Source organism: Microtus oregoni, unplaced genomic scaffold (assembly GCF_018167655.1).
Source record: "Microtus oregoni isolate MIOR12 unplaced genomic scaffold, Mior012 000035F_ref0000213, whole genome shotgun sequence".
Classification (NCBI taxonomy): Eukaryota; Metazoa; Chordata; class Mammalia; order Rodentia; family Cricetidae; genus Microtus; species Microtus oregoni.
Window position 1 is genome coordinate 13,469,046 of NW_024543094.1, and position 21,884 is coordinate 13,490,929.

The 21,884-nt window shown below is 44.2% G+C and overlaps 2 protein-coding genes across 7 annotated transcripts in view; one reads left to right on the forward strand and one right to left on the reverse strand.

Annotated features, from left to right (window-relative positions):
• Positions 1–1,442: 1,442 nt before the first annotated feature.
• Ankrd16 (ankyrin repeat domain 16) lies at positions 1,443–12,740 on the reverse strand. Of its 3 annotated transcripts, none has more exons than XM_041630798.1 (7): positions 12,341–12,740; positions 11,108–11,328; positions 9,222–9,264; positions 7,072–7,180; positions 6,378–6,539; positions 4,442–4,520; positions 1,443–3,386 (listed from the first exon to the last, which is right to left on the reverse strand). In XM_041630798.1, the coding sequence occupies exons 1-7, from the start codon at positions 12,652–12,654 to the stop codon at positions 3,229–3,231; spliced, it is 1,086 nt and encodes a 361-aa protein (XP_041486732.1). In that variant the 5' UTR covers positions 12,655–12,740; the 3' UTR covers positions 1,443–3,228. The 3 variants fall into 3 exon arrangements, with proteins under 3 accessions (XP_041486732.1, XP_041486733.1, XP_041486734.1); XM_041630799.1 differs by having other exon boundaries at positions 11,108–11,416; positions 12,341–12,470; XM_041630800.1 differs by lacking the exon at positions 4,442–4,520 and having other exon boundaries at positions 3,321–3,386.
• Positions 12,741–12,867: 127 nt separating this feature from the next.
• The window catches only part of Fbh1 (F-box DNA helicase 1), a 41,024-nt gene continuing 32,007 nt past the window's right edge, over positions 12,868–21,884 (forward strand). The window contains exon 1 of one of the 4 annotated variants that reach the window (XM_041630727.1): positions 12,868–13,293. Coding sequence is in view for 1 of the 4 variants with exons in the window: in XM_041630726.1 (XP_041486660.1) it covers position 13,870 (1 nt within the window). In the remaining 3 variants the exon portion in view is untranslated. Of the gene's footprint in view, positions 13,294–13,742; positions 13,871–13,962; positions 14,242–21,884 lie in introns of those variants that run through there. The other 3 variants (XM_041630726.1, XM_041630729.1, XM_041630728.1) reach the window with 3 other exon arrangements.

The following is a 21,884-nucleotide window of genomic DNA, read 5'->3' on the forward strand; positions in this document are numbered from 1 at the left end:
ATAAAGTTGCTTTGGCCTCCGGCAGGGCAGAATAGAGCTAGGCGGGAAAACTAAACTAAATACTGGGAGAAAGAAGACGGAATCAAGGAGACAGATGCCTGGGAACCTTACCGGTAAACCATGAGCCTGGTGGTAAAATGGATTAATTCAAGACGTTAAGAGTTAGCTAGGAACATGCCACAACCATTGGCCAAGCAGCGTTGCAATTAATAATCGTTTCTGTGAGATTATTTCGGGTCTCAACAGCCAGGAACAAATGAGCAGTCTCTGCCTACAAGCCTGAACAAAGGAAACCTCAGAAGCAAGGCATGGCAGCCCATTCCTTCAATCCCAACACTACAAAGGCGAAGGCGAAAGCAGGAAGATCACAGATTCAAGGCCACACACTGAGATCCTATCTTTGGAGAAAGAAAAGAAGAAGAAGGAAGGAAGGAAGGAAGGAAGAAAGAAAGAAGGAAAGAAAAGGGGACTAGGGGAGATAAAAGAAAAAGAACAAACTGGAAGTGATCATAGGTACAAGAGTCCAGAAAGCAGGGGAGAATACATATAGCCAGGTGGTAGTGGCCGGCACTGCGCAACTTTAATCCCACACCTAGGAGGCAGCAGGAGAATCTGAGTCAGCAGCAGCCTGGTCTACAGAGTGAGTGCCGCGACAGCCAGGGCTACACTACATAGTGAGACCCTGTCTTTAACAAAGGATTACTTAACCTGGCAGTTGGGAAATCCCTGATGACTTCACACTCTGCACAGAGGAGCAGCAGTGAAGCTGGAATTTGGGGCAGGTTCCAAATGTAGACTCTCCAAGGGAGTGTGTGTAAAAAAGGCTGCTTGAGACGGAGTAATAAAAATCTATAAAGTATAAAAGCCAGAGAACAAAGCTAGCCAACCCGGGCGAGCTGTTTGGCGCAACAGCTAGCATACAGTAAGCACCATAAATACAAGTCACTACTATTACACATTCACTAACACACTATTATAGACTCACTCTGCACCAGGGCTGCTCTGGGCCTCAGTCCCAACCCAGGCTCCTTAAACATCAATGGAGGACAGAGGCAATGAAAAAAGTTACTCAAATGTAACGATGTATTTGCTAGCAGTAAACATTAAAAAGAAAAAAGGTAGGGGGTTCTTTCTAGTTTTATTTTGTTGCTATGATTAAAAACTCTGACAAAAAACAACTCAGGAGAAAAGTTTATTTCTGCTTACAAAGTCCCGGTTACAATCAAGGGAGGAACTTCAAACAGCTATCAGCTCATACCCAGAATTAAAAGCAGAGAGAAAGAACTATCTTGCCCACTTAATGGCTTGTTTATGCTCCGTTCAATTCTCCCCTCTCATACAGTTTAGGACACCACCCCCTCCAAAGGGAATGGTGCTGCCCACAGTGGACTGGCTCTTCCCGTATCAATTAACTTAATTTTAAGACAATTTCTTACTGACATACCCCCTGCCAACCCAAGAGAACAATCAATCATCCAGACTCCCTTTAAAGGTGACTCTAGGCTCTGTTAACACCTAAGCAGACAATCACAGAGCTAACCATCACAGAGAAGGAAGTATTAAGTGCTGAAGAAAGGAATAATTTTAGGTAGGGAAGCCTGAGAAGGTAACTCTTAGGGAGAGACCCAAAGGAAATAAAGAAAGCAACTATAATTAGGAGGGAATAATTACTGTCATTTGCATTGCTATTAGCCATCTCTAATAGAGTATTACAGCGAAAGTGTATTGTTATCACATATAATTACAGCTTTCTTTGCTACAATTAATGTTGTGATAATCACTGTCGGTCATCTCTGGCTGCTGGGTCACTTTAGCAGTGGCTGTAGTTGTCAAGGTTTATGGAATCTAGTATCAGGAAGGGCAGAAGCAACGTGACACGTGGGAATTGTGTGTTCAGAGTAGCAAACAAGAGATGCCAGTTATTACAGCTCAGGTCTCTGATCTCCGCACTGAGAGCTTAGAAAAGTTACAAATCCGAGGAGGGAAAGAGTGGAGAGAGGGGGAGAGATTATGAACGTGAAAGAACAGAATGTTTTGTGTGTGTGTTAAGGCGGATCTTCTGCCCCAACATGCGTGCACGGAATATCACCAGGGTCATCTTCAGGCCCAAAGGGTACTGAAACAAAGGGATCGCTGACACAAGGGAGCGTGGCAATCCCATCTCAGATGAGCATATGTGTAGTGTATGGTGGAGAGATTACAAGACAGGATTGTGTTTTTTTACAGGGACATTTATTGGGTGGTTTGAAGCAGGGATGTATGAACTCCATAAGAGAATAATCAAGAGGAGCTGGAAGTCTTTGCTATTTGCCAAGGCAAGCACAATTCTGGAGTGAGGTAGGTGTGTAACAGTACCTGCTAAACTAGTGAGGATTACATCTTGCTCGTGACTGAAACAGAAACCCTTGAAGATTAAAATCTTACAGCTGGGGCTGGGGAGATGGTTCAGCTCAGTGCTGGCTGTTTCCCCAGGCTCGAGGCGTGATTCCCAACATCTACAACTAGCTGTAACTCCATTCCTAGGGGATCTGATAGCCTCTTTTGGCTTCGAAAGGCATCAGGCATGTATGTGGCACACAGAAATACATGCAGGCAAAATATCCACAGGCATTAAAAAAAAAAAAACACAACAAAGTTAGCCCAACCAGCAGTAATGAGAATATAAAAAGGTGTCTGTCAATTCCCTGTAGACGTTGTGGGTGAAGTATGCACATCATCCCTGGCTATGAAACCAAATGACCACATAAAACCCGTGAAGGAAAAAAATTAAATAGGCCAATTATGTTTTACAGCTTGAGTAAACAGCAATTCATATTTCAAGTTTTATTATATTTTCATACATATATATTACATTCATCCACATTATGTACTTCCCAGGGATTCCCAGGACTCAATTTATTTAATCTCATTCTACTTGAAGGGTAGAAAAACCAAAATATGGGCTGACCCTCGAGCTCAGAGGCAGAGCACTGGCTTAGTCAGCATTTGCAAGGCTCTGATTTCAACCCCCAGTATGGTTTAAAAAAGAAAAAATAAATGGCTGTCTTCAAGATCATACAACATGCCAGGAATCCAGAGTCTTGGTCATGTGGCAAGTCTTCCAGCAGCGGAAAATGACGGGAGGGCAGAAGGAGAAGAAAACACTGGCTGAGAAATAACTCACTCACTGGTCTAACTGAAAATGCAGGATATCAGTTCCCATGAACTTTATAGCCTCTTCAAACATCCTTATGACTTCACAGTGTGGTCAAAGTCCCGAAGTATATCTCTACTCTCTGTGAGCTGCTGGGCCAGGGTGCCTGTTAGGTCTGCAGAATCCTTCAGTCCCGACTGCAGCAGGAACTTGGTGCAAGCCACATGCTGACCTGCACAGGCCAGATGCAGGGCTAAAGGGAGACAACATCGGTCCATGTGAGAACATGTACTGCATTCAGAACCCACTGGATTATTCAGTTATGCAGAGAGTGTGACTGTGTGTGTGCGCTCATTGTCACAGTGCATGTGTAGAGGGAGGTCAGAGGACACCATGCAGAAGCTGGCTCTCTTTCACTAGATGGATCCTGGGGGATAAAACACAGATGGCCAGGCTTGGCTACAAGAGCTCTCACCCACCGAGCCATCTTGTCCGCTACCCACTTATACAGATTGTACACTTTCGTAACCACCCATGATGGCCTATAGTGGATCACAATTTAAACCTGACTGGGGTGAAAATATTTCTAAAGAAGATAAACCTGCAAGGTATGGTGGCATACACCTTTAATTCCAGCATTCGACAAGCAGAGGGACGTGGATCTCTGTGAGTCTAAGGACAGCCAGGTCTACACATAAGGGGCTGGAGGTAGGGCTGAGCAGTTAAGAGCACTGGCTGTTCTTCCAGAGGACCCAGGCCCAATTCCCAGCATCCACAAGGTGGCTCATAGTCTCTGTAAATCTAGTTCAAGGGGATCCAACCTCCATAGGCACCAGGCATGCACATGGTGCTTACATACGTAAAGACAAAACACCAATACATATAATATATATATATAATATAATATATAATATATATTATAATATATAATATAAATATATATATAACACATATAATATATATGTTATATATATATTTATAATATATATTATATAATATAAATATATATTATATATTTTATATAATATATTTATATATAATATATTTATTATATATTATATATAATATATATATGTGTGTAAAATTTTAATAACAACAAAAAAGCTAAACCAAAAACCGTGATGTCAGTATCAATAGCTCCAATAGCTTTCACAAAGGAAAAGCTATTTTAAGGAAGAGTGTTTGGTTTTCAAGGCTAGGGACTGCATGTAGGGCAGCGTGCACATTAGGTAAGAGCCCACCATTGAGACATTCAACCTACATCAATGCTTTCAACTAAAAAGTACCCGAGTCACTAGGATTCCGTACCTGAGCGATTTCTTTCATCTTTAGAGTTGATGTCGGCACCCAGGGATAACAGTGTTTGAACGGTGCTTGTCTGTCCCTCCTGAGTGTGGAAATAAACTCATTACTGCTGTGATGAGGGCAAAAACAACCCTTTAAAAACAGTCTCTAGTGGGCTGGAGAGATGGCTCAGTGGTTAAGAGCATTGCCTGCTCTTCCAAAGGTCCTGAGTTCAATTCCCGGCAACCACATGGTGGCTCACAACCATCTGTAATGAGGTCTGGTGCCCTCTTCTGGCCTACATACAGACAGACTATTGTATACATAATAAATAAATAAATATTACAAAAAAAAAAAAACCCAGTCTCTTGATGCAGCCAACCGCAAATACGGAAACCTCCTGTTTTAAAGATGATTTATATCAGCCATGATTCTCACACAAATTGTTAAATATTTGTAACATTCAGTTATCAGGATGGATAATATGATTAGGGTTCCATCAAGGTCAGCAGTACAAAACCTTGTGATTTATATAGATCTTAAAAATCCCCAAATTTCCCAAGCATACAAACTCTTTGTTTGCTGGGAATTGTAAGAATGGCTCAGTGATTAAGAGCACTGGCTGCTCTTCCTAGGGGACCCAGGTTCAATCCCCAGTACCCACATGGCAGCTCACAGCTGTCTGTGACCAGTTCCAGGGGATCTGACATCCTACATACAGACATACGTGCAGGCAAAACACCAATGCACATGAAATAAAAATACATAAAATTAAAAAAACAAAGATTTCAGATTCAGTCTTTTTATGGGGGAAATATTTGTGGACTGGGCCCTCAGTCCATTCGTGAATCTATATTCCTTGTATTCTGGGGGAGTGTGGTGGGGATCATTGGTCAGAAAACATGTACTCTTGCTTCTAGAAAACCAAATAAAGGCACGTAGCTTCTAAACAATATATAATAAGCAAGGTTCTGAAAATAACTTTTTCTTTAGTGAAATATTTATGGACATCTTTAATGTTTTATACATTGGAGAGACCAGAAGATGCAATTACTTTGTGTTAGTTAAAGAGATTTTAAATTCTCATTTCAATATAAGAACTACAAATTTCATATAATGATTCTTTGTTCATTTGTTATTTTTTAGTAAATCATTTTATTTTCATGTGTGTGTGTTAACACATGTATGCAGATGCCTGCTGAGGCCAGAAGGGGAAGTCAGTCAGATCCCTTGGAGCTGGAGTTACAGACAACTGTGAGCTCTGCCATATGTAGGTGCTTGGGAATTCGGCAAGAGCAGCCAGCACACATAACATTGAGCTATCTCTCCAGCCCCTTATTTATTTATTTATTTACAATATAAAAAAATTAACATTACTATACGAAAGTGAGTTCTACAGTTTGCTTTTAAACACTTAAGAGACGACTGAAAAGGCCTCCATCACCCTTCAGCATCTTCACGGGTTTAAATAACATTCCTGAAAATAAGGGTGGGAAGGGGTACATAAAACCCAAGTATTATATAGAATTAAAAATACTCCTCTCATATTTTTGGTTGTGAGCCTAGCCTTTTAACGGCTGAGCCATCTCTCCAGCCCATCCATCTGTATTCTATATTCTTGAGATATTTGTGATTCTGAATCTTTTAATTTCCTTAAATAGAAACATGACATTTTTGGTTTCTAGGCAAAAATGGAGAAAGGAGTATTTTTTTTTTTTTTTAGTTTTTCGAGACAGGGTTTCTCTGTGGTTTTGGAGCCTGTCCCGGAACTAGCTCTTGTAGACCAGGCTGGTCTCGAACTCACAAAGATCCGCCTGCCTCTGCCTCCCAAGTGCTGGGATTAAAGGCGTGCGCCACCACCGCCCGGCGAGAGGAGCCAAAGATGCCAAGACTGCAGAGCTGTCTGTCATTGGAGCAAACCAAGCCGAAGGAAGAAATGCTGTCAGAAGAAGCAACTGACCTTGGCTGCATAAAGAAGTGCTGTGAGCTGGGTGGACTTCGCTCTCACATCTACATCAATGCCAAGACCAGACACCAGGAACCGAACGGCTTCATCCTGCCCAGTGACTGCTGCTCGGTGTAGAGCCTGGGCCCCCAGGCTATCTTCAGCTGAAGGGCAAGCCTAGTAGACAGGAAGGATGGGCAATGCAAAAAGCGGAGGAAGCTGGGTTCACGGGCCTGCAGATGTTTTGGTACAGCTGTCTGTGCGGTTCTTCTGGGCAGAGCACATAATTTCTTCCGTTCTCAAAGTGCTTGAACTAAAATGTAGATGAGTCAATGCTCTTTCTAGTTGTCTTAAGCTCTGTCAGGATGGTTTGTTGCTATTACAGTCAAAGTGACAATAAGAACTGAATCCTTAATTTTTTAACTGCTCTGTGTATGTTGGATTATTGGTTCTGAGCATGCTATCCAAGCACTTTACTTTGAGCTCCAACCCTAGGATCACTAAATTCATGTAGGAACCTTCTGAAGAAATCACATTTTGTCACAATTTTAGAGATGGGAACACTTATGCATGTATGTTTACAGGGGTCAAAGATGGAGAAACAGGAGGCAGGATGTGAAGGCAGCGACTGAATAATGATGTACTGTTTATCCCCAGATCCTAACATTTCTAAGGAAGAACTAAAGGAATAAGCAGAAGCACCTCATACCTTGTGTTTTTCAAGGAGCAGCATGGCTATGTGAACATGGCCACATTGAATTGCATCCATGAATGGTGTGACACCACAGTTGTCTCTACAGTCTGGCGCATAGTCACACCTAGAGTCAAATCCAAAATGACACAACCGTGAATATTCACCATTTCCAACCCAAAAAGGTGACAGGGTGGCCTGCAGGCAGGCTGTGTGCCTTACAGATGATCTGTGACCATCTGGAGCTATCTTTCCCATGACCACACAGCACCTGAACTGAGTTCCGCATCTTCAGGACCGTCCCCTTTTAACCTAATAGAAGGACAGCTGGAGCCTTCATTTCTTCAGCTTCGCGAAGCTTGGACGCTTTGTAGTCACCCTTACTATCTTCCTCTTTTCTCCCTGACCAATTACCTACATAGAATTCTGCAGCCAGGCTACTTAAAACATCTATATGCTCCTCTCCGTCGCTGCTTTCGCCCTATGCACAGGTCAACTGATGCAGCTTCTAATGCTCTTCTTATCAGGATCCTCACCTCACCTTCCCCTGCACCCATTCTCCATGGCAACTAGTCATCAGCCATCTTGAATGGCATTATTTATACAGTGTCTTCTTCATTAGCCTATGAAGGCCACTAGAGAAGAGCTATGTTTATTTCATTACCCAGACCTAACACACAAAGGTTACTGAAAAGTGTTTTCTTCAGTGAAGAGTATTTTATAAATTTGCAGAAAAGCAAATATGTCCCATCTGTGGTTCCAAGTGCTTGACATGTGCTTTTAGGACCCAGGGCTCACGGCTCTTTTTCACCTATGATCTTTCCATGTCTACATCACATCACCATTCATATATTGCCAAGCCTCACACCTCTTTCTGGCCCAACTTGTCTCTACTCACTTGAACTCTGCTTTGATCTCTACAGGGATGCAACTACTCCACTTGTTCCAAAGTGAAATTTTTATGCTTCCAGCCCCAACCCTGCTCCTCTTCCAGTGTCCAATGTCTCAGCAGGTGCCACACTGTGAAAGTCATGTTCCTTTGCCCCTTCTTTATTTTCTGTGGTGCTGGAGATGAAACCCAAGGCCTTGAATATGTTAGGCAAGCATTCTCCCACTGAGCTACATCTCCAGACTCTCTCAGATCCTTTTCATCAAATTATCTGCCTATTCCTATTAATTCAACTTTTTAAAGATACCCCTCAACCCACTTCTTTCTTCTTGCCCTAGTCACTGTTCTACTGCTGTAAAGACAACTTCAGAGGTTCAGTTCATCATCATCACGATAGGGAGTATGGTGGGATTCAGGCAAGCACTGGAACAGTAGCTAAGAGTTACACCCTGATCCCTAGGCAGAGAGCCTAGGCCTGGCATAGGCTTTTGAAATCTCAAAGCCCACTCTCAGTGACACACTCCCTCCAACAAGGTCACACCTCCGAATCCTAATCCTCTCTCCCTGGTAACTAAGCATTCGAATATATGGGAGCATTCATAGTCAAACCACCAACCTCTCTACACTCATCTTTTCAGCCCAGATACCATCATTTCTCCCATTTCACTCCATCAACCCAAGAGACCATTTCACAGAAACCTGCTCTCATCCCAGGCTCATTTATATTTTGTAGCCAGGTGATGCTGCAACACTGCTGATTTCTTATGACCCTTGGCTTAAAAAGCCTTCAACAAGGAGCCTGGAGAAGTAGTTCAACAGTGGTAGGGACTTGTTGCTCTCCCAGGGGACCTGGGTTTGATTTCCTCTGACATCCTCTTCTGGCCACCACAGGCACCAGGCATGCATATAGTATACAGACATGCATGCAAGCTCAACATTCAGATACATAAAATGAACGCAATGGTCTACAGCATCCATATTCTCTACTGTTTAGACTTTAGCATAGCCCGAACTACTTCCTGTCTCCCAAATGTGCTATTCTTTTTTCTTGGTGCAAAAAACTCCCTTGCCCCTACCCACAGCTTTGGCTGTGCTGGTGCTGAGGCATTTATTTCTTCAGTCTTTTCTAATTTACACAGGGTCTTCCTCTCACACTCCTATAGGAACCCTGAATTCCTTGCAATGCCCATTGGTACATGGCCCTGTTGTTTGTGGACACTGAGCTCTCTGTAACTAAGAAATACTTTCCGCCAATTTACCATGTTGTTCTTGTTCTTACCTATCAAGGAGCTCCTGTACTGCTTCGAAACAGCCATGCATTGCTGCGGGGGAAAGAACAGAGGCAATCAGAACTTTTAACTGTATAACTTTTTGTCTAACTTTAGTGTATAACTTTGTAGTGAAACTTTCTTGGCTGGTGTGGTGGTTTGAAAGAAAATGGCCCAAAGGGAGTAGCACTATGAGGAGGTGTGAGCTTGTCGGAGTAAGTGTGTCACTGTGAGGGTGGGCTTGAGTTCTTCTATGCTCAAACTACTCCCAGTGTCACAGACCCTTTCCTGCTGCCTTCTGACCAAGATGTAGCCAGCACCACGTCTTGCCATGATGATAATGGACTAACCACTGAAACTGTAAGTCCTCAATTAAGTGTTTTTCCTTTATAAGAGTTGCATGGTCATGGTGTCTCTTCACAGCAGTAGAAACCATCACTAAGACAGCTGGGGAGGTAACTCATTGGACAAACATCTTTCTCCTGGCTCTAAAATTTTTTTTTTTACTTTAGATTTATTTATTCTATTTTCTGGGTATAACTGTTTTGTTTGCATTCTGGTGATGGATCCCTTGAAAATAGGGATCTAGAGAAGAGATGGTTGTGAGCTACCATGTGGGTGCTGGGAACTGAACTCGGGTCCTTTAGAAGACCAACAAGTGTTCTTAGCTGTTGAGTCATCTCTTCAGTCACATCGGCCCTGCTCTTCTCACAGAAGAAAAACCTAAAATAGGTAATATTACTGTTCTATTCCCCCCCCCCAGAAAACCCAAGCAAATAAATGGCAAAGAATGATGTTTTCACTTTAAGCACTTGATCATTTCATCCTTAGAGCACTTTCATGGCAAACTTCCAGTTCTAAGACTACCTCCCCACGTTAGTGCTGTAATTTTCAAAGTCTGGTGTAGCCTCTCACCAGAAAACTGCAAAGACATTTTGAAGGTAACCTATTTAATAGTAATCTATGAAAATTATCTAGAAATTTACTCCTCTGACTGAAGATACTTATTCCCAATAGAAAAGATTCTACCTGGTCTCCATTTATTTTGGGTGACAGATTGGTGACAGGCGATATTCTGGGGAGTGTGTATGATGGGAGCTAGCCAAATATTTTATGAACTAGGCGGACTTTTCCTACTTATTCAAAAGTTTCAGGAAGGATTTCTTGGTCCATAAGTGCCAGCTATGGCTGGAGAACAACTGGGTGCTTGTTCCCAGACAGTATGGACTGAATCATATCTCAGGGATTGATCTTCAGAGATAGTACAAGCTCAGTATGCTAATTCAGTGAACTGCCTCTTAGACTAAGAATTATTTTCCAAATTTCTGTCTTAGGGGGAGGGATATTGGGGGACTTGAGATAGGGTCTCTCAACGTTGCTCAGCTGGCCTTAGACTTAATGGCTTCTGACACCTCAACCTCCTGAGTGCTAGAACTAGAGAGGCATGCACCATGCTGCCAGGCTTATTTTCCAACTTTCTTGTTTTAGACTTTTGAGCCCATTATCCACATGTTCCACGCTAATTTTGCTTTTTGCCAAGACTCTACGGCATGGTATCATCACCACTGTGAAAAGCTCAGAAGGACATTTGCTCAAACACAGACCAAGTCCTTTATCCAGGGCCACAGACTTTGGAAGGTACAGAACCAGCCTGCCATCTAGCTGACCAGGAAGGGTAAGACAGACACATAGGAAAGCTGAACTATCACAGTGACCCGAGAGCCCAGGGCTCCATCACTTTACAAACTTATAGTCTGCTGAGAAATCCCAAGGTGCTCTGACGCCTTGCCTTCTGGTTTTCCAAATCCTCCATTCCCCTTGCAGATGACTTGAACTACAAGATGTGGGCAGTGCTAGGGAGAAGCCAAGTGCAGAAAGCAGCAATTGCAGGCTATACCTGCAGTATGTAAAGGAGTTCTTCTAATCTTGCTCTCTGTTTTCCAAGCATCCGGGCAGACCGTGAGCAAGTACCGGAGGATCACAGGGTCGCCTTCTCGACTGGCAATGTGGAAACTGTTCCAACCATCCTTGTTCTTCAGGAGTGGGTTGGCACCGTGTTCCACAAGGTCCTGGATCACTTCAACGTTCTTCCTTGTACAAGCCATCATCAGAGGAGTCCTAAGGTCAACCAGGATGGAAAGGAGCTGAGGCATTTGGAAGAAGCCAGGCCTTCAGGGAATGTACGTCTTTGGTTGAGATGGAAAACCTGGGGGTGCAGGAGGGGCAGGAAAACAACTTAGATCGTCAACCTCTGACTTCTCTGAGGACTGTGGAGACATAACAAGGGGAAACTGACTCACGCGTTTCTATTGGAGCAGGCTATCTGAGAGGCAAAAACTGTGAGCCAAGCCGAGAACTGATAAAAACCACAGATAACCCTTAAGATATAGTGGAACAATTTTACAATATCGACGGAGATGTGCTTTTAATTACATGGTGCTTTCCTGTCCTTGATGTGCTGAGATCAAATTCAGGGGCTCGTGCACGCTAGGAGGCATCACCACCTCTGATATATTTCCCACCCACTATGCTTTGACAGATTTGAATTAACTTGGAAGGCAGGAGCTTCATTAAGTTAGGAGCCTAAAAAAGTTAACAGGCTCCCAGGAACCAGACATAGCGCGCGCGCGCGCGCACACACACACACACACACACACACACGCACACACAAAGATGTCAACCTAGCAACAAATGAAACTGATTTGTGTGGTGGAAGAGTATCACCACCGTGGTGGTGGCTCTGCAAGGCTAGATGTGACGAAATTGCATACAGCTCAACATTCAATGCACGTGCAACAGAAAGCTATCCACTGCAGCATGTCAATTAAAATAATGCAATTGTGAAAAAGTAATTTAGCAAGATGTCTCCAGAAGAGCACATCCTGGGCACATGAGTAATACAATTCATCCGTTAACTAGTTGATTACGTTTCTATACTCTCTCAACGGGAAGAGTCCTTTTTGTCCTGTTAGTTAGGACAATTGTCCTAACGAAAGAGCCAAACCTACAGAGAGAGGAAGGTTGGAGTGAGAATTAGAAGCTGGGAAAAGTGGACACACTGAAAAATGCACAAAAATCTGCGATTCTTCGGGAAGTGGCGATGTAGCTTTTCTGAACCCTGGGCACCTACCAGTCCGCCTTCTTCAAGGAATCCACAGCTGCCCCTCGGTCCAGGAGGTAGCGCACGCAGTTCCGGTGGCCCATAGAGGCAGCTTCGTGTAGAGGCCGCTTGTAGTCTCGGTTGGCAGCCTCGATGTCCATACTCCAAGCCTCCACTAGATAAGCCAGAATGTTCTGGCGCCCGTAGCGGGCCGCACAGTGAAGAAGGGTGTCCCCAGTTGGCCCATGGCAGCCTCCGGCCGCCTCCAGCTCTTCCTGCAGGGCGCGCAGTTGGCCCTCTTGCACCAGCCTGCAGAGGCGCCGTGGATCCCGAGGCGGAGCCATCACCCTGGACCAGGCGTGACAAAAGTAGGGGGAAGATAGTGCTCCAGTCCAAAACACAGACACAGTGCGACGATAGGTTCGGCGAAGTTGAGATGGCTAGGGCTTCCGCTTCCTCCACGTGACCGTTCTCCCGGACGCTCCGCCCCCCCCCAGCGGGATGCTGTCAGCAAGCTTCTTTTTTTGTGACTCCAGCCCTGGTTTGGAAGACAAAATTTCCAACGTGGAATGGTGTCTCCTCGGGAGACCGGACCGACAACAAGCACGCTCATAGCTCTTTCTGGTAACCGCGCTCCAAACATGCAGACTCGTCAGGGTGGGTCCTTGGGTTTCCGGAGCCCGTGCAGCTTGGAGTAAGGGCATGCATCTGACATCCTAGAGCTGTCCCTTGCACACGAGTGATTGGGGGCGAAAGACCTAACAGAATGGAGTGTGCCGATGTACCACGAAGCCCTGAAGTGGAACAGAGGGGCTTTGCAGCCTGACCTCGCACCGTACGGCACTACACCGTACAGCCTACGGGGATGTCTGCCGGGCTGCACAGCCGGGGTCTCGGGCTACTCCGGTGGTAAAAGCAAAGGCAGCAGGACCGGAGCGTGCCGAGAGCACACTGCCTACTACTCTGGAGCCTACCCAGCTCAGGTGTGTTGTGGGTATGTCTGCCGGGCTGCACAGCCTCATCTTTGGGCTGCACAGCAGGGATCTCGGGCAGCCCAGGCTCCCAACAGCAGGGTTTCTGGGGCCTCTCGGAGGTGGAAACAGTGTCCCCCGTGCTCCGCCCGCTCCTCACCCAATCCGCAGCGGACCCCAGCCCCCTCCCCGCCCGCTGCTGTCGCCTCGGCCCCCGCGGGAACCCAGAGACCTCGAAGGAACTCTGGGAAAGTTTCCTTCGCCTCCTCCGCGCCAGCGGAAGCACCGACGGGGCGTGGCCCGGTTCCTTGAGCTACGCCCCCTCCGCCTCGCGTACGGATTGGCTCTAGAAGCCGTCTGTCCGCTCGACCCTCCAGTTCCGAGTTTCGACTGGTTCACGGGTCCTTCCGTCGTCTCCGGCGGAGGGTGCATCTTGGCAGAGAAGGGGCGGAGCTCGCGGAGGAAGTCTGCAGGCGTCTCTGCTCGCTGTCTGAGCCGAAGGAGGGGTTTGCTGGTCGGGGGAAGGCTGGATGTCCAGCGGCACCGGCCGGATGGTGTCGGCGGCGAGGTCCTGGGCCGAGCCACCATAGTGAGTGAGATCTTGGACGTGGCGTGGGCTGCGAGCCGGGCAAACTTCACCTTGTGGGGCCCAGCGCAGGGGTCTCGGCCTCGGGGGTGGGGCCCGAGCTGAGGGTGGGTGTAGGAGGTGGCCGCGCCCGCGATGGTCAGGTGTGGGCCTGCTGGTGGAGGTCCGGGGCTCTCTGCAGACCGGTGCACCTACGCCGCTCCCTGAGGCTCCGGAAGGGGCAGCACTCGAGAAGTAGCCTCTGCTGCTGGCATGCCTGGCTTGGCTACAATGTAATGTTGTTTTTGACCTTGGGCGAGTCATTGTGTTCTGCTCCCGACGTTTGTGTTTGCCTTGGTAGTCTGCCACCCCTTCACCTGCCACAACCTGAACAGGTGATGATTCAGGGGACGGAAGAAGGCCTGGGGGAGGGGGGGGGGCTTTGGAGGACTCATTGAGATCTGAGCAAGCTTTGTTGGATTCCTTTCGAGGAACAGGACATGTAACCTAATGATAAAATGGAAGTTGCTACTGTCGAGCCTAAAAGCAAGTTCTCACTGCACTCTGGTTCACAAAGTGCCTGTTATTGTCTGTTCCTTAAACAGCTCATAGGCAGCCTGGTTTTAGAGGCGAGGACATTAAGGGCTAATGAAGTTAGTGATTTTTTTTTTTTAAACCACGTTTTGGGAAGTTGAGGCATCTGGTAGTTTCAAACATTTTGCCGCTTTGCATGCTATGTGGTTGTAAGTTCCAACACAGGGGAAACTGAAGCAGGAGGACCTTGAGTTGGAGGCTAGCCTGGACTGCCTACTCCTTCCGTACAAATGATGGGTTTTTGCCTTCTATCTCGTTTCCCATCCTTTAAACAAAACTGAGACCGGTGGTTCACAAAAGGATGAAATATTTGAAATCCAGGGCAATTGATTATTTAATTGATGTTCCAAATAAGATTCTGGCCCTCCTCTGTGTTATGAATTTGCTGAGGTATGTGTTTTCCGTTGCGGGGATGGGGGCAGAATCTGTGAACCTGCTCCACAGCCCTAGAGATCTTCTGGAGAGGAGTGGGTGTTTGTGCATCAAACTTGTGAATAGGGCTATTGCTGCTCTCTCTGTCTGGTGGAGCTGCCCGTTTCTTTAGTGAAGTACTTTGGAGTCTGTGGCCTGGCCTTTACGGTCTCAATTTCCATTTGCTCTCATTGGAATTGGGATTTTTCTACCTGACTTTTGTTGTATTTCATGGATCTGTGGCACTTGGGTGTTGCCCTTGAAGAACCCATTCCTTAACATGTTTCCTGACTTGTGAATACATAAAACTGTTTGGATTCTAATTTCAAATGTGTTACTATCTTTTTTTTTTCTTCTATTTTTCCAGGCTGACTTTAGTTCAGAGACAAATTTAGATTCTGTCTTTGCTCTTCTGGCTGTGAAGTAACTTCTAGGACTCATCATCAAAGCCAGCTCTTGTATTGTCATTGGCCAGTCACATGCTTCTTGAAGAGTGCTCTTAACGTTTCATAGACCTTTTCTGGAGCTTACCTGGGTATTCCCTTAAAAACAAAAACAGAGGGCTGGAGAGATGGCTCAGTGGTTAAGAGCATTGCCTGCTCTTCCAAAGGTCCTGAGTTCAATTCCCGGCAACCACATGGTGGCTCACAACCATCTGTAAAGAGGTCTGGCGCCCTCTTCTGGCCTTCAGGGATACAGACAGAATATTGTATACATAATAAATAAATAAATAAATTTAAAAAAACAAAATAAATAAATTTAAAAAATAAATAAATAAATTTAAAAAAACAAAAACAGAACCTTTAAAAACGATAATCTGGACATGATGCACACACTTGTCCTCCCAGCACTGAACTGGACTTTGTTCTAAGACCCTACCTCAGCAGAGCAAAGCAAACCAACCAACAACCAGAACAAAATACACAAGAAAAAACCCTGAAAAATTATTTTTTTATTTTAAGTTATTATTATTATTATTTGTTGGTATTGTTGTTTGAGACAGGATTTCTCTGTATAATAGCTCTGACTGTCCCACTTGCTCTGCAGACCAAGCTGGCCTTAAACCCACAGAGATCCTCCTGCCTCTGCCTCCGGAGTGCTGGGATTAAAGGCGTGTGCCACCATGCCTGGTGAAAAATTATTTTTAAAATCGAAAATTCTCTCTGGGAAAAATGATTAAACCAGCTATTTCTCCTTTGCTTTTGTGTGTGTGTGGTTTTTTGAGACAGGGTTTCTTTGTAGCTTTGGTGCCTGTCCTGGACCTAGCTCTTGTAGACCAGGCTGGCCTCAAACTTACAGAGATCTGCCTGCCTCTGCCTTCCAATTTCTATAGAAGTATATAAGAGGACTTTTGTAGTCTCTGGCTCCAAGTTCATTTTCCAGCCTTGTTATCTATCATTTCCAATTAGTTAGCTTTTTATTCTGAAGAAATGAGACTTTTCTGTCACACAGTGCTTTGCTATGCCTTTGTTTTTTCTCATATTGTTTTCTTATGCCTAACTGAATCCCATTCGTCATTTACGACTTGACTCTCCATGGAGTCTCTTCCAATGATCCTAATTATATTTACTACCATAGGCCCTTATGCGTGTATTTATGTAGTGCTTGGATTGCTGTGTGTTTAGCAATTTGTGTTTGTTTTGTTGGCTGCCTTATGGTCAGGCTTGCTTATTTTCGTATGCTCTCCAATGTCTAAAATAGCATTAGCAACAAGGATACCATAAGGCATGCTCTTATGAAGTTCATAGTAAATCTGAGATGTGGTAGACACATGAAGAGATTGAGGAGGAAATGCATAGTCGAAAAAGGTTTTCAAATATATAAAAGCATATTGTGGACAGAAAATAGTGAACTTTCTTTTTGTTTGTTTTCTGTCATTCCTTCTGAGGAACACAGAATGAACAGCCGAGCCCATCCTTTCTTGCTGTAATAAATGGAAGCTGTTCTTAAGGAAGTAGTAGGTACTTCAGGGTATGAGGTGACTGCAGAAGATTGCGGCTTCTGAGCTGGGAAGATGGATGGCTCAATTGGTAAAGTGCTTGCCAGTCAAGCATGAGGACCTAAAGTGGATCCTCAGTACCACACAAAAAGCCGTGCATTCCCATGTATGCCTTGTAATCTCAGCACTGGGGAGACAAGACAGGCACCACGGGCTTGCTAGCCAGCCAGCCAGTCTAGCAAAGACTGGGCCAGCTGACGTGGATCTTTGTGTTTAGAGGAACAGGATGTGGTGGCTGGTAGGTTCTGTCTTTACAGGAACACTGAAAGCCAGGAAGGGGAATGAGAACGGACTGTGATGTCTTCCTCTTCCTGTGTTTGCTGGTTTGTTTCTGTTTTGTTTTCTTTTGTGTGTGTGTGTTTTCTTTTTGCTCTGTTTTTGTTTAGTGACATTTCTCTTGCAGTTAATGTTTTTAGAATATATCAGCTATCTTTGGTTGTGACAGTGTTGTTGTCTTAATGGTATGAGACTTCAACTTGAGGGTATTTGTTTTGTTTTTAGTGAAGTCTTATTGCATAGTTCAGGCTAGCCTTCAGTTCTTGAGTACTAGGATTCGTTATGAATCCTTTTTTTTTTAAATTGTTTTTATTGAGCTGTATGATTTTTTTTTTCAGTTCTTTCCCTTCCTCCCCTCCTTCCTTCTACCCTCTTCCATGATTACCACACTCCCAATTTACTCAGGAGATTTTGTCTTTTTCTATTTCCCACGTGGATTAGATCCATGTATGTCTCTCTTAGGGTCCTCTTTGTTGTCTAGGTTCTTTGGGGTTGTGAATTCTAGGCTGATTTTTCTTTGCTTTATGTCTAAAAGTCACTTATGAGTGAGTACATATGATATTTGTCTTTTGTTATATATCTTTATGTCCCACTAACTTAACATTTTTCCAACCTGCTGTAAAATTTTCTGGACCTAGAAGAGGAGAATGGTAGAGTGGAAAGCACAACAGACCAAGGAGTCAGAAAAGCCAAGTTCTGGTGCTGGTGTTATTAGTTAGGAAAAAATACGAAGTGTGTGTGTGTGTGTGTGTGTGTGTGTGTGTGTGTGTACATCAGCTTGTGCAGGTGCTTGTAGAGGCCAAAGAGGGCATTGATCACCCCGGAGCTGGAATTACAAGCCATTGTGAGCTGCCCAACATGGATGCTGGGAACTGAATTCTGGTCATCTCCTAGAGCAGCCAGGGCTCTTTACCACTGAGCCATCTCCAGCCCCTGGTGCCCTTGCTCAGCTGTGACTTGGAGCAGGTCTTTGCTGAGCCTCAATTCCATTGAAGAATCTTGTGATTATTTTGCAGATGACGTGAGAGCATAGGGAAGGAACTGCAAATCCTATAAAGCCTTAAGGAGCTATAAGATGGTGGAGGCCAGCACAGCCCCAACTGTAGAAGGCAGGCCTATAGCTGTGCAGGTCTTCATTCACTTAACAGTTATTTATGGTGTTACATATGGAGGGTCCTGGGTATTAATAAATTCCTCATTCCCCCTTCCCGCTAAATCTTACAGAAAACATTTAGCTTCAGAGTGGAAACATTAAACTGTCATTACATAAATAATTGCTAAAACATAATACAATGAAGATATATAAGAACAATAATCTCTATAAGGTATACTTTAATAAATATTTATGAAAGCATTATAAGCATCTCAGAAATGTACAGAGTAGTTATGTTATTGCTAAGTACTTCCTGTCTTAAGAGGCTCCTTAGAGTTGAGGGATAACACAGTTAACCATATTTATTTGGACTCAGTTTTACTGGCTGTCATTGGACTTTTCAAATACCAGAATCATGATAATAATGGACTCTGTTGCACCGCACCTGTGTTACCTCCACAGGTGACACCAGGGTCAGATTTCTGTCTACCTAAACATCTTCAGAGCACATCCATCAGAGAATTGAGCAGGGCATGAGGAAAGCTACCAGGGTGAGGTAGGTTGACACCGTTCTCTAATTAGCAAAGTTAGATCTGGTGTCCGGAGCAGTGTTCTCTCCAGTTAGGAACCTTGTACTATGGAGTTGGCTTGTTTTGGTTGGTTGGTTTTGATTTTTAATTCTAAAAGCAGGTATTTTTTTTAAAAATATTTATTTATTTGCTATGTATACAATATTCTGTCTGTGTTTATGTCTGCTGGCCAGAAGAGGGCATCAGATCTCATTACAGATGGTTGTGAGCCACCATGTGGTTGCCGGGAATTGAACTCAGGACCTTTGGAAGAGCAGGCAATGCTCTTATCCACTGAGCCATCTCTCCAGCCCTAAAAGCAGGTATTTAACGATGAGAAGTTAACTTTACATCTTGTTCATTTATATCTATAGTCTGTAAATTCGAGAGAGTTTTTTAGTATGAATATTAAAGACAGAGGGACAACAGGATTATTTGGTGTTGGTTTCAAGTAATCCTGGAATTATTAGCATAAAATTTGTTGCAATAACAAACAGCTCCAAACAGGAAATGACCGCATGGGTAAAACTTTATTTTTAAATCACATAGCAATCTAAAATGGTTCCAGGTGGTGGTAGCTCATGGGTGTCTGGTGGAGGAGGTTCTTTTTAAAGCAATAATCTTGAGAACCCAGGCTGCTAGGAGAATTCTTCCCCAGGGTGTTCTTTGAACAAAAAGCCATATGTGTTCTAGAGTGTCCTAATGGCATCCAGAGGAATCAGCCCGTTTAACTTGGTGTGGGAAAAATAGGGGCAGAACTTGAAGAGGCACACACCCTTTTATGTGCCTGGCATTGATAAGGGCCCAGGCTTACAGCGAGGTCAGCTGCATTAGAAGCAAAACGGACAGAGGGTTGTGCAAAGGAAAAGGAGCAATAAGTAGCCTGGGCCACAAAATCTTTAAATTTCTCTTTTTGTGACTTGTTTTATAAATTGATTTTCAATAAAAAAGTAAAAAATGAAGTCAGATAAATGAAAGTCTAATCGTTGGTTACAGTAAAAAAAAAATCCTTTTTGTTCAACAGATGAGTGAATGTCTGCTGTTGTAGTGCTGTGCTGTGTACTTTAGGGTTAAATGACAGTGAGACCTAGTCTTTGTCCAGTAGCAGAGTCTTGGTGATGAGCATAGTTCAGGGCAGGCTGACAGAAGTCTAATCTCCAGCAGAGGACCTGCTTAAGGAAAGAAATTGGGCCGGAGTGGGGTGGGATGCCTTAGACCATTGTTCTGGTTATTTTACTGTTGCTATGGTAACAGCATGACCAAAAGGAAAGGCTTTATTTCATGTTACACTTCAGAGTTTATCGTCAAGGGAAGCAGGGCGGGATCTCAAGGCAGGAACTGAAGCAGAGACCAGAGGGACCCTGCCTTTTGACTTGCTCAGTGGCAGCTACCTTTCTTATACTGAAGATGGAACCACCCATGGTTGGTTGTGGGCCATTCCGCATCAATTAGCAATCAAGCAAATGGCCCACAGACCTGCCTACCAGCCAGTCTGATAGAGGCAGTCCTTTAACTCAGGGTTCCTCTTTCCAGGTGACTCTTGCTTGGGTCAAGTTGACAGTAAAAACTAACCATACAACCATGGTCAAAATGCAGAGCTCTGATGATTTGGGGGAAAGGCCAGACTCCAAGGAATGACCCCATATTAGAGTCAGATTAACAAAGACCAGGAAATTGAGGTACCAGTGGTCCACAGACCCAGGGCTAAATGCCGTCTAGCAGAGATAGAAGGAACTAGGGTGGAGACAGAACAAAGATACCGAAAGAAAGCCACCCCATATAAAGGAATATGAAAATAGGTATACTTAAGCCTGAACAAAATTGTATTTGACATGATTTTTTATATATATTCTCGTTTCCCCCTGTCCTCACACCTGAGGGGTTTGCCACATTCCTATTAGTCAGTGTACTGGTGCTTTGGGAAGAGGGGTACAGATGCACACAGGTAACAAGGGGCTGGTTTGCGCACCTGGGGCGCCTGTGCTTCGAAAGGCTTTAGAAGCTATTCTAATATCTCTCCATCCTGGTGAGTGGAGGAACCCCAGTGGTCTTCATCATGAAGCATTCTAGTGTTTCTTTTTATGGACTCCCAGGCAGCTTGTAACAACAAATGCCCCTTCAAAGACGTGTAGAGTGCACTTGCTGTGTAAGGAAGTACGAAGGCCATTATTCTGGTAACTTCGAAAATTTTATGCAATTGGATGGGTTTAATACTCTATTTGAATTGTTTCTTCAAAATTGTACTAAGAAAATTAGAATTTTAGTGTATTTAAATTACCCAGAACACTGATGCTTCTAAAATAAGGTTTAAGGAGACACTCTTTGACACATATGTAGAGAGGTGGGTATTAGCAGTTCTTACACATACATGCATTATCACATTTTGTGAATTCAGAGCAGTATGTTGTTGGAGTCTGTGCTCATAGGCTGTAGTAATACATACATCTTGCTAGGGCAGGCTCTGATGGGCTTGGAGGAGGTGTTAAGTGACTTCACTCCAGAGGATGTAGACTCAGGACTTCTGGTTCCCTGTCAGTGCATCACAACACTTACCTCAGAGACTTGGGATACAACTTAGCCTTCTGACCACTAGCTGCAGCTAGGGGTTATTTTACAGAGATATATAAATCCAATGGAAATTCGCCTCTGCCTTGCCAGTCCTGTCATTTCCCACCACACCTAAAGTATAATAGAGAAAACTTCCTGCATACAGAAGCCAGATCTCTTCTAAGTGTGCCTCCCCCACTTAACTATTAACTTTAGCTCCTTCCTATGATGGCTTCATGCCAGAACATATGAGGACGTACCAGAACACGTGGGAGGCAAACACTGTTCTAACATTCTCATTAGTGCCGTCGTTCTTGTGCCTTTGTTATCTGTAAACATTTAATCTTCTAAACAAGCTTTTGCTTTTGTGGTTTGGGGATTGAATTTAAGGCTTTGCACACGGTGGGCAATTATTTTACTTTTACTTCTAAGTTGCATCTGTGACCCTTGGATTTTCTTTCATAGGTTCTTAATCCCATTCATGGGGCTCTACCCTTATTACTTAATCATTCAGGTGTCCCTTCTCCCCTTTCTTGACAGAGTTTCATG